We start from the raw sequence: 17035 nt of genomic DNA on the forward strand, positions 1-17035 counted from the left end.
ATGCAGAAGGTGAAATTCTCAAAGTAAGGGATGCTGAGGCATTGTATGGGGGAGAACATGAGTGACCACTGGGAAAAAGACGTGGAGTGGGACAAAAGAAAAATGAATTTGATACATTTGGGAGCAAAAACTCTGATGCTGGCAAGGTTATTAAGATCTTTTAAGAGCAAAACAACATGTAGCTTACTGTACAAGATAGACAGACTTTTGAAGAAAAAAACGTGATTTAGGTGATTAAATATTGATTTTGATGACGTACCTATCGCAAGCAACATTCAGATTTTTACCATTTGATTTTCACTGACCATCATAATAAATAGAATAGAAACTTGACTATCTAGAAAGCAGGAGAAAACATAGTCATCTGAAAATGTGTGGTAAAATATGGGCTAAATGAGTTAAAACATCCAGTGTTAAGTCTGTTCTTTCACAAAATCATCAAAGCATGTCTGTTTTTGTCTCTTATGGAACATAAAACCTCCTTTAAACGTAAAATTATCATTATGAACCCATGCAGAGCCACATTGACAGCCTTTTCACTGCAGTCCTGTAACTTGTTTTCTCTCGGTACAGAGTGAGTAATAATGTGTGACTGTGGAGGCCGCCTGCTCCGCCAGCTCCAGAGACAGGTGTTACAGCTCCCTTTAATAGCCCAAATAAATCAGTCGAAGGCAGCCGTCAAGGCAGGGACGCACGACACCTTTGTGTGGGTTAAAGTAGAGCAACGAGGGCCATTAAAGATCACTTACCACCCAAGGTTTGCTGCAGAAGTTGTAGATGGAGAAGAGAGAGTTGATGCTGGGGACGCCACCAAAATGCAGGCCAATTACAAGGTTCCTGAAGTCCTCTCCTGGGATCATGCTGTAGGCGTGCTGGCGAATCAGGACAAAGTCAGGCTTGAAGGACCTGCAGCCAGATGGACATGAAAATGAAAACCATCAGTTACTGCATTTTGGCATGATTTAGATCTTGTGTGATGAAGTGAAAGGTAATTTAGAGGTATAATAAAACAGGGCAGAATTCACCAGTACAAGAGTTTAATTTTTAGCCAGGCTAGCAACATGGCTATCTTAACAGCTATTTGATGGATGGAAATGAAAGTTTGTACAGACATTCATGCTCCCAAGAGAATGAATCCTAATGTTTTTGGTGATCCCCTGACTTTTCCTGCTGCGCCACCATGAGGTTGACAATTGTATTTTTGAGTGAAATATTTCAACAACTATTGGATGGATTGCCATGAAATTTGGTGCACAATATTCTTGTCCCCCTCAGGATGAACTGTACTAATGTACTGTACTGGTGATTCCCTTACCTTTTCCTCTAGCATCATCATATCATCATCATCATCATCATCAGGTCAAAATTTAAATTCTTCTAATGCTTCAGTTTGTGACTGAAGCTTGCAAAAATGACATTCCCATCAGCTTCCCTAGATAGCAAAACTAGTTTGCGTTCCCTCTGGTCCAGTATACGCCCGGTTCCTCGGCCTGAGCCTGGCCCATATGCAGCATGATTGTCAGATCAAACATAAATGGGCCTGATCTGTCCCAATGCGTTTCACACAATAGTAAAAGACTATGGTCCAGTTCTGATCCACATACTGTAACATTCCGTATTTTAATAATTTGGCCCACCTGTACTTTGTGTTTAGCGCCAATTAGTGAGTGTTGGCATGCTAAAACACTAAACTGAGATGGTGTACATGATAAACGTTATACTTGCTAAACATCACCATTAGCATTGTGAGCATGTTAGCATGCTAGTGTTAGCAATTACTTTAGTACAGCCTCACAGAACTAACTCTGATCTTGTCAAGTAAAAAGAAAGAAGAAAAAGTGATGAGCTGTCACCTGTCCAGTGGATAAGGTCTCTAAATCCGCCACAGCCACATGGAGCTTCATGTTTATTTTATTTCTCCTTTTACTTTCGACCACCCATATGACACACATACAGGAGAAGGTAGTTTACACCACTGAATGTTCTGAACATCATTTTAAAAGCCAATGTCAGGAAGACAGGTGCACTTGGACTCATACACATATAGTGATAAATATATATCATGACTTGTTTTCTGAGACTGACCTCTCTGTTAAACACCTTTAACCTGACCGAGCTTAAGTCAGACGTCTCCACCACGCCGGCTTCTCCCGGGCCGACAGCTCTGTCAGCACATTAACACACTGTATCTGGGCCTTGTGTTTACAGTCAAGGGCTCCATTATTCACTGACTATGTCGGGCTGAAGGGGTGAAGAAATGCTCCTCGAAGCACCTAATCTTTTTGGACCATCTATTCAATTAACACAGGCTAATCCTTCCTTTACAAACTGTTCTGGGAGCAGGGCCAAGTGACCCATCAGGCTCCTGGAGGGCTCCTTTAAACCAGCCCGCATTTTACATTAATGCAGGAAATTCACTTTGACTGCAGTTATTTTTTACCTATTAATGTTTTCATTTTCAATTCAGGTACTGTGCAACTGAGCATGTTTCATATTCCTGTCATTAATTGCACTGTTAACCTGCATTACTTTAGAGTTTTACAATGTAATTCTCTTTTCATATCATATATGTGATAGGAAGTAACATTTACAGTACATACTGTTATGGAATTTTCCATCTTTAGGGGTTACAAATTGGATTACATTGGGTCAAGCCTGGGCCTTGAGGTCACACTGTAAAGCTTATGCAGGAAGGAGGCTCCAGCTGTCTGTGATGTTTTGGGGAAAGCAGAAACCTCTCTGATAGAGGGTAAATCAGCAATTCCAGGGTCACCAAGGTCGGAGAGGGCCTTCCTAGACAACACAGATAGGTGGAATGTGTAGCCAGGATGTGCTAACAGTGACCTGAAGTTCCATGCAACATGACCTGAACTAACACGGGTAAAATGCAGTTCCTTGTTTAGAAACTAGTGTACCAATTAGACTAATTTTTCATATTGTAGGCTGATCTGCTAAGGTTAAAGACTAAGGGTCAGACTTTCAGAGGGCAGAATGGAAAGAGACAGCATCCGAGTTGCAGATGACTTCGATGTTCGCTATTTCAGTTCTCCTTGATCAAGTGCTTCAATAAACATTTTCAGCTTTAAGACATCAAAGACTCGTGTTTGCTTTTCTCCATCACTCAAAATATCCACAACACATCCTATACAGCACTTTCTAAATGTACACATACTGTACAATACAAGAGTATTTTGCTTACATAATTATAGACTCTTATACAGACTTAGCTTCACAGTTGTTTGTATTATGCCAGTTTAGTGCAACACACCTATATGTTAGCACACAGTAGCAGTAGTAGCATAAATAGGTTTTATATTTGACATGAATTTAGTCTATTTTGAATTTAATTAATATGGGTTTCAAGTGAGACCTTAAAACAATAGTTTGACATTTTTGGGAAATACACTTTTTTAGAGCTTTAAACAGCTGCCTGCTGCAACTGCAGATGATGTAAGAGTGAACCAAAACTGTAAAATGGCAGGCTGTAAAACCAAAAAAATAAGCTGAAAGACATTAAAAAGCTCCATAGAGCAGAGTCAGGTGATAAATATCTGTGGGTCATCACTACGGGTGAGAATTTTCACACTACATAAAGTCATGTGATCAACTGTTAACCTGCAGAAACAGATGAGGAGACTTGCACATCACACATGCAGAATAAAAGTATGCATGCATATGTTCACAGGTACACACACAGTATAGTAGTTTCAGGGCTGCAGGTTGTAGGCTGAAATTACAGACAGGCTCTTGAGCAGACTCCGGGTCCTCAAGTGTTGCTTATGTTAGACGGGATGGCCAGGACTGGCAGGATGACTGAGGAGTGATCTGGTCTCGGCGACAGAGCGACTACAGCTGTTCCTCCCTGCTGCTGCACTCAGCCGCAGTGGCAACAGACCAAAGGCTCTGCTATTTATACTGGATGAAGCTGTTTATTGAGGCTCCAGAACCAAACCAGACTCAACGGTTCATGTGAAACACAAGTTCCTTATAAAAATATGGGCTGATTCATGTAGCGTGCAGTTTCTGACAAACACCCGATTTTAAATGAGAACAACATCATGTTGAACTGTGGGCAGTTTGACACTGCACCAGTCAAGACACTCATTTAAAATACACCTGTCTTATGAGAGTAAAACAAAATGTGCTGCATCCAAGAAGAGCTTGCCATCCCTGATGAATGATGCTACAGATTCTCACCATCTGCTAAGGTTAAAATCCCACATCAGGTAGGACTATCCCTGTTGGACACTATATCCTGGTATCAGTAACCTGAATACACTCCTAACCCTATCAAAATGAATGTGCTACCTGCAATACTCTCATAGAACCTGGGAAACTGTGGAATGTGGAATAAATTAGCTTTGTGCGCAGGTGCATCATCATCTTGTGGTTTATAGTATTTAGTCAGTAAAACATCCATCCCTGACAGCTGAGTTGAAGGCAAGATTGGAAGCAGGTGGGTTAGTATTTTCATGATCAATTAATCTGCAAATCATTTTCTCAACTAATTGTTTAGAAAATGTTAGAAAACAGTGAAAAATGCTCATTGCAATTTCCCAGAGCCAAAGGTAACATCTTCAGATTGCTTGGTTCGTTTGACAAACAGCCAAAAACCCAAAGATATTCATTCAACATTTAAGCAACAAAGATTTTTAGAGATTACTGACCAATCTGCAATGTGCCCATATTATCAAAGGAATCACATTGATACTCTTTCAATGTATTCTTGCTTCCATTTTCAACATCTCACAATGCATTTGTACATTAGTCAAGACAAACTTTTATGCCTTGTTTTTATATATTAAGATCTGGGCACTACTACAAACTCGGTGCTTGGTGCATGCGTGCATAAAAACAAAAAGACCACACCTCTGCGCTACCTCATTACCACTGAAAGGCCCGATGCAGAGGACGTTCAGCTCAGTGGGATGGCTTTCACTAGGATACAGTTAATGGAGGCAGTGCCCTATAGCAGCAGAGCATTACCGAGGTTTGTCACCCATTAACTTTGTTTTTCTGTCTCTTCACTCTGACTCGTTCTGCTGAAGCAAGGCTCCCTGCGGGTCGTGGATTACACTGAAGCGGCACTTTTATGCTTTACGGTCCAAATCATTCGGGCCCTACAGTCATCAGTTCACGGGCGATATGCTAATGCGCCCTTTGAATGGGTTGTCAGTGGTGCAATAAAGGCTGATAACAGGCACTGATATGGGGATAGCAAGGTTATAGATTAGAGCATGAGGACAGAATGGATCCATGTGGAATAATGAGCCCATTCATGACACATGAATAGTAAATTGAGGAAGATGGGGACAGACGTGCTGGAAAAAATATCCATCTTAACAAGTCATCCTTAAATTCATCTCAAACTAAACCTGTGAGAAGGAGAACATTATTTTATATTATTTAAATTAAAGTTCTTAGGAACAGTTTGTCTAAGGTGTCTCAAAACCAGGTGATTTCTGAATATAGCCTTACAAGTGGGTAAGTCAACTAAGAAGATACATGAATGTAAGACAACTTTCCTGGAGTCACATTGCTCCTCCTTTGATGGCAGCTAATCACGTTCCCACACTTGCAACCCCCACATGAATTTATTATGTACCAGATCAGTCTGTCCACTGAATACACAGAGACCAAACTGATACCAACCCTCCATCAAATTACCCTGAATAAAGTAATCAGTCATATTAATGTGTTATTGCCCAACACTGCTGATAAGCCCACTGTACCCTGCCCTAACATTATGGTGAAAGGTAGGTAAGGCCCAAAAAGCCAACAAACATTTTTAAACCCAGAAAGAAATTCAGTACACATTTTACCTGTATGGGTTTTGACTCCACTGCAAGCCTGACAGTGAGAGTATCATACAACATACTGTGCAACAGCACCAACAGGATGTTTTCATCAGAATTCCTAGAGCAGGAAACTATTCAAACCAAGACAATATGCTGCCATTTTGTTCTCCACATCCATTTATCATACAGAATCTCTGACCTTCTAACAGGCTCCACAGGGATGTCTGAATTGTGGGGAACATTTGTCCTCATAATGCCCCTGTGCCTGGCTCAAAGGCAAGCAAGGGCTTTATCTTCCTCCCATTAGTCTGTCTCTCATTGATAAGGATAATCGGGGTGGAACTCAGCGGGAATGCCACAAATGTCAAATAGTACATACCGAGGATCTGCGCAGCACTCATACACAATGGTGCTTTGTGCCAAACTGGCTCTCCGTCATCGGTACAAAATCCACCTTGGAGAGAAATATCTTTCCTGTGAGGAGGACAGACACTCATAGCAAGGACTCTAAATAGTGCCAAAACATTGCCGTGTCAGCTAGCAAAACAGAACTCTTTCTTTGCGTTTTGGGAGCATTTGTTTTCTTAGAATTAAGTATGAAGCTGAAGCAACTAACCTAGCTTAGCATAATGACTAAAAGCAGGGGGAAACAGCTAGCTTGGCTCTGTCCAAAGCTAAAAAAAAAAAAGCTCACTAATTGCCTAGCAACACAAAATTGGCAGCACCAAATGGCAGACCAACAAAGTTAGCAACTAGCTAATGAACAGAGTAGCAGCTAAGAAGCTGAAGAACCAGATATTTCCATCAGCAATTAGTGGAGACTGCAAATGTAAATCAGCAATCGTTTGCTAGCAGGTTTGACGTATCAATTTACAAGGTGCTGCCCCTAATTGACAATTTGTATTCCGAACTTAACACGATATACTATATGTTTTTTGTTAAATCTGTACACAAATAGCAATGTAAAAACATCAGGTAACTACACTTTGGCAAACAAAAGCCTGGCAATACTTGCAGGAGTCTTGTTGTCTCAATGAGGTTGTCTGGCTGCACAATTAATGAAAAGCACAGATAAGAAGAAATAGTTAGATCATGTAACTCTTGCTAAAACTACAAAATAGTTTTATATTTCTCTTTGTCTATGAATTAAACAAATGAGATACATTGTGTTAATTAGTGAGCTTTATAGCTCCCAGTCTTCATGCTAGGCTAAGCTAATAGCCACCTGGCTCTAGCTCTGTGCTTGTCGCACAGACATATCAGTCTTCTCACCTGACTCTCGAAAAGGAAGTAAGCGTATTTCTATAAAATTCAATATTTTGATAAAGTTCTCCAGAAGGTACAGCTTGAACTTTAATGCTGAAGAATCCCACAATGTGACATCAGTAAACTGCAGACGGGACTGGACTTTAGTGAGCTCACTTTTTTCTAAATGGCGTTCTCGCTCCACTCCCTGTTGCAACCTCACTTTGTCTTCATGGCAAACAAAGCGGCTGTATTTTTACATTAGTAAGTAAGTATGTAAAGCTTTATTTATATAGCACTTTTTAAAACACCGTTACAAAGCCCTTCACAAACACACATGCAAAATTAAAACAAATCGATTGACAAAACAGTGTAATTTACAGTATAAAATATAACACTGCACAGAGAGACAGACCAAACTGAAATGAAACAAGACATGAGAACAGGAAAGGGCGTCTATACAAAGGCTTGTCGATATGAATGGGTTTTTAGGCACCGTTTAAAACAGTCCAAAGATTCAGCAAATCTAATAGATTGTGGAAGATGATTCCATAGAATTGGGGCTAAGACTGCAAATGCGTAGTCACCTTTTGTTTTGCGGTTAGCGCAGGGGATAGATAAAAGGCAGAGATTTGAGGATCGATCGTAGTGGTCGAGAAGTGGAATGAGGAACAAGGAGGTCAGAAATGTAGCTAGGGGCAAGGTCATAGAGTGCTATATATGTAATCAGCAGGATCTTTTATCAGCAGGAATTTTATAGGACGCCAGTGGATAAAATCTTGCCTTGTGCAACTTTGGGAATATAATAATTGTTGCAAATTGTTGCAAATCCAAAGCAATTAAATGAATCATTAAAATATGAGACAGATTGCTTTGTTAAATTTTTGGCAGTGCAGCAGCTCTTACATTTATGCAACAAAATGTTTAGTCACATAAAACATTAAACATAGAAATTAGCTTTGGGATTTACTGTAATACTTGTATTGGCCCTCTGCTAATGATAACTTTGTATACAGTATTTTGTTAAAATCAATCCAGAATCCCCCTCCATCCAATCTGTCTAATTTTGAGAAAACGGTTTTGAGCGTTTTAATTGGTGGATTGAGATTCACTTGGCTCACAGTAGGGGAAGAAGTGAAGTTTTTGTCCAAAGTTTGATAGAAGGTGATCGATTTGAGTTTTTGAAAAAAAAATTCTGAAACGTAAACAGGTTATTAAGCCTTGCATCTACAAATACGTTTTTTTTTAGAACTGTGGCTCCTTAATTTTATGTAGGCAAGTGAGCATATTCAAACAAAACAAAAAGGTCTTCAATTGGGTTTTCATCCATACTGTACACATACAACTATCATATCCAAAGAACCCTGAAGAACCCTCTGTTCCCTCTGTGTACAGTTACTGGCCGAAGCTTAGTATCATGTTGTGGTCCCCTGGCCTGGATCTAGGTCTTGTTGTAGTTGCGGCGGTGGCTCCAGGCCCAGTGGCACCGGAGCGACCTGGCAGGGGCTCAGATCCTGGGCGGTGGCCCGGTCAGGGCTGCCAGAGCCCGGGATCGCCTCCAGCCGCGATCACACTCCAGGGCTCATCTCCACACCACACTGAGCACAGTGAAGGTCACACAGAAAACAAAGAACATGCGCCAACAACTAAAATAACAAAGAGTTGTAGATTAATTTGAATTACACCTCTGAAATACAAACAGGAGAGGGTGTAACTTAAGCACATGTGCTAGCAAAACATATTAGAGAATGTTTAGTTGCTTAACAGTGATTGTGTTGAGGATTTGGAGAAGAGTCCCATGGGAGTCGAATGTAATGAGGAAAGGAGCTGCAAGAGCGATAGAGCACCAAATGACCTCTGGCAGAGGGGGAAATGAGTGTTGTTATGAGTTTGAGTGAATTAGCGAGGCCATTTGTATTCATGGCTGTATTACAAAAGCAGGGATGGTGGAGTGGGCCTCATAGCCGCTTTATGCTTTCATTACTGTCTCCTAAAGGAAACCACCCTCAGGCACCCTAAAGCCATGTCTGAACTCAGCATGTCTGTGAGCAGGATTTATTTGCTCGGTAACAAGATGAACCTGTCTGAGGTATTAGGTGTTGAGGCTGCTCCAGGCAGACAGTTCTTTCACTGATTAAAATGGGTTTTCAAGGGGTCAAGGGAAAAGGGGGGTTAAGGCTTGTCTTTGTGTATGTGTGTGTGAGTCTGAATCGTCTCTGTGTGGTCTGAGCAGTAAATCGTCACCTGAGGTAACCAAAGGAGGGGAGCCTTGTTATGTGTGCTGTTGGGATTGGAAAGGAAAGAGGAGTGGTCCCGTCTGGCTGAGACCGGTAGCTTTCAGGATAGAAAATTAAATAGAAAGAGACAAAAAAAAAAGGAATCAGACAAGGATCTGCTAATGTAATCTAGCTGCCTCCCTCCATCTGTGGGGCTGAGAACAGTGTGACGAGGCAGTTTGGCCATGGCAGGGAACCCCATATGGCATGAACACCCATCAGTGTATTAATTAATCAAGTTTAGGGAACTTCCTGAAATCCAGTCTTGACTCTAGTGACACTGGATATTTCACCTACACTGACAGAATATTTCTGAACTACATTTTGTGTTGAGAGCTAAAATTGTAGGACATCCTGTTATGGTGGCTTTCAAGGAACATAAATGTAACTGACTTTCGACATCTATACACTGACTTTTACCCTTAATGCCAAAACAACTTGATGTTGAGACAGCTCAGTTTAAGTGATACGTTGTTTATGGCCCGTGCCTGTGGCGTGGGGATGGCAGTTCGGTTGGTTGGTCCATCGGTTGGGCCAAACTGAAAAATCTCAGCAACTATTGGATGTGCTGCGATGGATTTTCGTACAGACATTCATGGTGCCGAGGAGACGTATCCTAATGACTTTGGTGATTCCATGACGTATCAACTTCAACGTTCACTTCTACTACATGAGCTGGCACAATAAATTGGTTATAGCTATTCATGGTTATTCATGGACAATGTATCCTAATGACTCTGGTGACTGCACCACAATGGGGTTGGTATTTTTTGTTTTTTAATTAAATGTCTCAACATTTATTAAATGGAATGGTATGACATTTAGTACAGACATTCACATCCCTTTAGGAGGAATTGTTATTGGTGATCTCCTGACTTTTCATCTAGTGCCATCATAGGGTTAAAATTCTAATTTGTCTGCAAATAACTACAAAACTGAAATTCCCATCAGCCTCAGTTGTACTTTGTGTTTAGTGCTACTTAGCAAATTATAGCAATGCTCACACGAACAAGAATATTATGAGCATGGCAAACATGATACCTGGTAAACAACAGCATGTTAACATCGTCATTGTGAGCTTGTTAGCATGCTGATGTTAGCCTTTAGCTCAAAGCACTGTTGTGCCTAAATTCATTCTCAAAGCTAGTACTTTAACCCAATCACTAACAGCTGACTATTAAAGTGAGACTTACATGTAAACTGGCTTGCATATACAGTATGTAACTGTCAATCTACATGCATCAATTATGAGAAAAATTAGCTAGCGTGCTTGGTTACAGCATGTTTTTGAATGTTGTTATGGCTATTAAAGCAACATGTTTGCACCAAGTTTGGATGTGTCCCACTCTCCAGAGAGTTCACTACACCCTTAACCTCTATGAAGTCAGAAAGGTTAGCGACATGGTTTGACTAAACTAAATGGTAAAAGTTGTTGAGTAAAGATTTGTTGTTGTTATTTAGTGTTGTTATAATGCTGTTATCAGCCCAAGTAATTGCTGTCAATTACACAGAACATTTCCAATATTTCACTGATTAGTTGGATTACTGTTCTGTAATGAACCATCATATTTGACACCTTCAGAACTGTCATGAATGTATTTTTAACTAGATTTTTTTTGGCGAACCAAAAGTTTTTGTGTATATAATCCATCATAAATCTTAAACTCATTTTTAGATTGTTATTGTTATTCTAAAAAAAGTGTCCAATCTGTCCACATTTAAAGCTAAAAACAGACCTTGATAGACAACTTAATGGAAGTTAATAGAGGAGTGGTTGGGTTAATAGCAGACATAATGATTGGCACAGTATTTTATAGTGTTAATTAGGCCCTCTAAGAGCAATAAGTTTTTTTTTATTGAATACTGATGTTTGGTGTTCCATATGGCAGAAAGCACTCCCAACAGTTTAAAACCTCCTCCTCACATTTACTTTTACCTTCACATTTTAGGCATCTAGCTGACTTGCTACCCAAACCTACTTCCAGTGAGCGTCACAGTAAAACAAGCTTAATAAAATCCTCAATCACTAAGAATTAACACATCCACTGCCCGACGTTAATCACCACTAATTAATCAACGGGTTTTATTAACCACAGGAGGAGGGCTGTGCAGAAGCAGGGGATGGGGGGAGGAGAGAAACACTCTGTGGCTTATCATACTTGGCTGCTGTAATCTGTCTTTCAGCCAGACCAGTGTTCCCACTTTGAGCTGAGCAGCTCACTGGAGGTTTTGGCAGCAGAGAGCAGAGAAGCCAAAGGGCTGACTACAGCAGTGCAGCAGAAAAAAACATGTCATAACTACTGTACCTTGTGGCATGTCGTTCTGCTGTACTGTAGGCTGAGCATGCCACGTTGCACGTAGTGGTAGCAAAATTATATGCAAACTTCACTTTTTATTTGATGCCCTGTGATACTAATTCACAGTAAATTTGAGGTTTTGATAAACAGGAACCTGCAGTCATGGATTTGTTTTCTCTTCATGCCCGAAGGTTAGTGTGATACTGTTTGTGACTCATAATAATAATAATAATAAAAAATCCAATAAATTCTCAAACTGTTGTTAGTCATGCTAGCAGCATGGCACTATGGAGGGCAGTGCTGGTCTGTCGTCAGTCTGTTGATCAGTCCAACTTTTTGGTTGGACTGAAATATCTCAACCATTATTGGATAGATTGCCATTAAATATGGTACAGACATCCATGTTCATGTTCCCCTCAGGATGAATTATAATCACTTTTGTGATCCCTTAACTTTTCATCTAGCACCATCATCAGGTCAAAATTTTAATTTGTCCAATACTTTGGTTCATGACCAAAACCTGCGAAACTACTAACATTCCCATCAGCCTCCACTGTACTTTGTGTTTTGTGATAATTAGCAAATGCTAGCATGCTAACATGCTAAACTAAGATTATGAATATGGTAAACATTATACCTGCTAAAGTTAAACATGTTAGCATTATCATTGTGAATATGTTAGCCTGCTGAGGTTAGCATTCGGCTCAAAGCACTGCTGTGCCTAAGAACAGACTCACAGAGCCCCTAGCATGGCTGTAGGCTGTATTCAGACTAAATCAGGTGGTGTGGCCCACCACCGCAGGGTTGAGTGGAGGTGTGTCGGGGTGTGGGCATGTTTATTTGTACTCTAGAACGTAACCACTGTGAAATAATCAGAAAATAACATTTTATTGATCTGATTCACTGGATTTCTTGCTACCAGTGCTCCTTCTCTTCATTCACTCTCCAGCTCACTTGACCACATCTGCTCTCTCTCTCACTGGTGCTCTCAGCTCTCTCTCTTTTTCTCTCATCTTTTTTAAAAAGAGTCAGGACAGCAAAGTCTAACTTTACTTTTAACGTTATCAAACAAAGAGAAACATCCTCCCCTCGTCCTAGTAAGGTCTTTGCACTCCCTCATGGCACAGTTTACAGCCTTGATCAGTTTAATCTGCATCTGTGATTGGCTACCGCAGCCTTCAGCCGCAGTGACGTCAGGTTGCATTTCTCCAAAAGTTGACTCTGGCTCAACTTTCCGGCCACAGTCCGGTGTGGCGCTGCTGCAGCCATAACACCCACAACGGACACGCAGTATCCCCATTCAAATGAATGGGAAGACAGGTATTTTCACTGCACCACCTAATCTGGTCTGAGCATGACCTTAGTCTTGTTTCTAGATCTGGGGCAGTGATTAGTTTCCAGCTCTCATTTTTTAGCTCTATCTTACTAGATCACCCTCAGATTGCTCTAGAAAACCATTTGTATGCATGGTCTGTACTAGCATGTGTAAGGTGCGCACATGACATGTACGCATGGCTGTATAAAATGGGTTATGCATAGTTTTTGTGCATTCACATAGTTTATACGTCTGCAACTTTACAGCTCAAATTCAAACTCACCATATCATTTCATTTTTCATTTCCCAACCGAAATGCTGCCACGCACATAACTTTTGTCCATGAAAATTGAGCTCTCTTTTATCTTCTTTCATCTTGCTATCTCAACTGCCTGTAGCTTGTTGGTTGTGTGTGGATGTGCACCCAAAAGTAAATTCTTGTTTATGTAGATCTTGCATTTCAATTACAGTAGAGCTGCTTTTACTTTGATGCTAAAGTGGCCAAATATTTAGCTGATTGCTTCCAAAGCTGGTTTGGATTACTGGATCTTTACATTTACACCTGCCTATCATACACAAGATCTGATTACAGAGCAAACATTGGATGCACTGTAATCAGGATGCATGTTTATATCAGGTGTAAAGGCAAACTAAATCTATTTAATCACCACTTGTAATCTGAGACAACAGTCTGCAAAAGATAACCAAGATAAACAAAAACCTCATTCACACTCAATACTGTGTTATATGCTTCTTGCCTGGTTTAGCTTCTTTCATATTAGTTAAGTTGTTATGTGAAATACATTGTCATTGTTGATATCTTTAACCATATCACAAAAGAATTATTGTTTTATTGTATAGCAAACATGACAAAAGTGAGAGAAACCTCACTGCATAAACAACTCTGAAACTACAGAACTGTGAGAAAGTGTGCCGCTGCACTGAGCCAACAGAGGAGATGTGTTAAGCGAGCATGCCTGTGGACAGAGGTCAGAGATCACAGCGCTGCGAGCACAACAGTCATAGACACGTGGAAAAGCAGGAACTGCTGTAAATATACAGTGTAAACGTGCCTCTAAGCATGTGTGCAACCCTCCCAACAACACTCACGCACACGGAAAAATGTCATCAGACAGAGTGCATTTAATTTGTGCTTGGGAAATTGGTGTTGTGTCTGTCCTCTGTCTATCTGTCAACATATTACAACATTCTTGTGACTCAGAATGAAACACTTTGCTATCAAAGAAATAATACATTTTCATTGGCCATAATCTAAGACAAAGACAGATTCAAGGTCTGTAACTGATTTTTTTCATCCAGCAAAACATTCAGTGTCTTACATACAAACATAAAAACTTTTAGGGGTTTAATTGGGACCTTCCATTTAAAGAACAGTGTTTCCAGCCACTATCAACCAGAGTGCTTGCTAGACCATTGCACTGTTTGTAGTCAAGCACAGAGTCATAAACCACAATCTAAACCACAACAATTTGGCGATGAATGTCAGTGTTTGTGAACAAGGCAGCAGTCACACCATCTGCAACCAATTTGGCCTTTCTATCATTACAGCAATATCACCAAAAATATTCAACCTGCACAATAACCTCAGTGTCAATTTTGACAACAAGTTGCATTGTAACATCGGTTGTATTACTGCCCGTGGTCTATGATTATCCTCCCTTTATTTCACAGTGCACTGCAAGGCAATGGTCAGGCCATTTCCGGTACAAATACTACTTTCAACACCGATAAGAAGGTTTTTGCATAAAACTGTGTGGAGCTGAGGCCAAAACACAGATTACTTGATCATTCTCCAGGGAAGCTGTGAAACAGAATGAAGACTGGTGGGCTGATGCTGGATGGCATGCACTTGGTTGGCTGATCTAATCGACCAGTCGCTATGCAGAAACTCAGCAGCTTGGAGAATAAGAAGCGAGGGATTATTCAGACTTTGCAGATATAGTGTATGTGACCACTCCTTAAGCAAAGGCAGTTGATGCCATGTCAAACAGAGAACTCGCTGGGGCGGTTTAAATCCTGCATTGTTTACATCAACGCTGCTTCTTCTTTGTCTTTGTTGGAGCATTATCACCATCAACTGTCAAATATAATCACACAAGAAAAAGACAGCCAGTAAAGAACACTGTGGTACAAGTGTAGATGAATGAATAAAAAGAAGTATTTCCAATTTTTTTAGCCAGAATTCACTTGTCCGAACACTACTAGTTACAGCAAAAACATTGATCTCTATACTCATGTTTTTCTATTATTCTTCAACTGTACGTTAGCTAAAGTTAAGCTAACGTAAAGTTGAAGAAGTTGTTTTAGTTGTTTATCTGCTTAACAACTAAACATTAATAGCATTCATGGAATGATACAGATGATTCAAAATTGTTTGTTTTACCAAATGACAAATAATTCAATTATTAATTATTAAATTAGCAGTCTTGTTTTGTCTTATGTTAGTTCATGCATTGCTACATTTGTTACCATGTTACCAGGGACCCACTCATACCAACACTGCTCTACAGCGCTACTGGTGGTCAAAAACTCCACTGGGTACCTTTAATAATACAGATGTAAAGTGTGCTTATTACCAGTTTAAGAAATACAGTTTGCAAATTTACTAACATTGATTAAAGTTGTACATTTTAGAAGTACATTTTCTCTGAAATTGTGAAAATATTTAGAGAAAAATTTAGCGGAAAATTTAGATGATACATCATACAGTTTAGCAACATTGTTACTTAATTTGATTGTAATCCTACCATTCAAAATTCAAATTCCATACATACAATACATTAAAATAAAAAAAGCACTGATGACATTCATAGTGTAGGTTGAAGAGGAGCATGAAGTTATCTTTGCCATCCAGATCAGCTGATCATCACTGATCTCCTTGAGCCCCAACTGAACATAACAGAGCAGTCTATTTAAACACCCAGCTTCACGTGTCCAACTGCTGCTGCTGCTGCTGCTGCTAGAGGAGCTGCTTACTGGCCACCACTGCCACTGCAAGACCATTTCTATTTTTCATATGTACCAAAAATAACCCAAAATGTTCAGCACCTGCCCAAAAATGGCACATAAATGACTTGTGTGTTTAGTTTGATAGAGAGAAATTACTTTTCACTTTGATTATTTGCATGAAGGTGATGCATAAAGTGCAAGCGGGTGTCAGCATTAATGAAGTGTAATAAGACTCAACAGTAATCTGATTTCTACAGAGTGATTAGAGGTGCATGTGCACAGACTGAAAAGCTTTGTAAAAATGGGTATTAATATACCTGAGCTGGCAATACAACCAGGTGGTTTTATGGGAATTATCAGTATTGCCAGAATGCTACTTTGCTTAAACTCCTGATTGTATAACATGTGTTTTGCAAGACTGAGTGGTGACATTAGGCTCAAACTGTGCTCAGAAAGACTGAATGAAGTGATTAAATATTTGCCTCTTTTTTCAACATGGTCACACGAATTTCCCACCTGGGTTGAACATGGATAAGAAGTCCTATTTTTACTTTTCCGAATGCCTTAATTTCTCTGAGAGGCAATATACAGCTCAATGCCACTGAGAGAAAAGAACTGGAGTCTTTGTGCAAGCTCACTGAGGCAGATTATAGATTGTGTGGGCAAATGCACAGTAGAAGGACTTGAGTTCTTTGTCGACCTCAAACATCTTACCTGACCACTTTGGTGCCACCTTTGTTGACTTGCATATCCACCATACATCCTGAGTTGACGTAGGAGGCCAGGTTGATCTCTGAGAACTCCGCCTGAGGAACACAAAGAGGAAACACAATGAGATTAGATGTTACATCCTGTAACAACCCATCAGGTCAAGTGTGTGTACAGTAATTGAACTCTCTGACTCATTGCAGGGTCATGTGGTGCTGTAGAGCACTTCAGTACTCAGATGCATAAAAGATCTTCTTGTTTCCTTTGGCTTTCTGACAGAAATGTATTTATTTTAAAAAGCAAAAGTAAAAATGTTCTGTTGTGGCACTAGATTAACCACAGTGCCTTTGACTCGTGAAAGTCAAGTGATGAAGCACTTTTACTAGACATCTTTGCCTTTAGAGGAGAAAAATTATCAAGAAAAGT

General features: G+C 40.1%; 1 protein-coding gene across 3 annotated transcripts in view; it reads right to left on the bottom strand.

The window, feature by feature from the left end:
* LOC137176169 (synapsin-3-like) overlaps positions 1–17035 on the bottom strand; it is a 120396-nt gene that overhangs the window by 69708 nt on the left and 33653 nt on the right. For all 3 annotated transcript variants that reach the window (XM_067582274.1, XM_067582271.1, XM_067582272.1), the window contains 2 exons: positions 16616–16707; positions 750–906 (listed from right to left, as the gene is read on the bottom strand). In XM_067582274.1, the coding sequence (XP_067438375.1) occupies positions 750–906; positions 16616–16707 (249 nt within the window). The remainder of the gene's footprint in view (positions 1–749; positions 907–16615; positions 16708–17035) is intronic.

Source organism: Thunnus thynnus, chromosome 23 (genome assembly GCF_963924715.1).
Source record: "Thunnus thynnus chromosome 23, fThuThy2.1, whole genome shotgun sequence".
Taxonomy (NCBI): domain Eukaryota; kingdom Metazoa; phylum Chordata; class Actinopteri; order Scombriformes; family Scombridae; genus Thunnus; species Thunnus thynnus.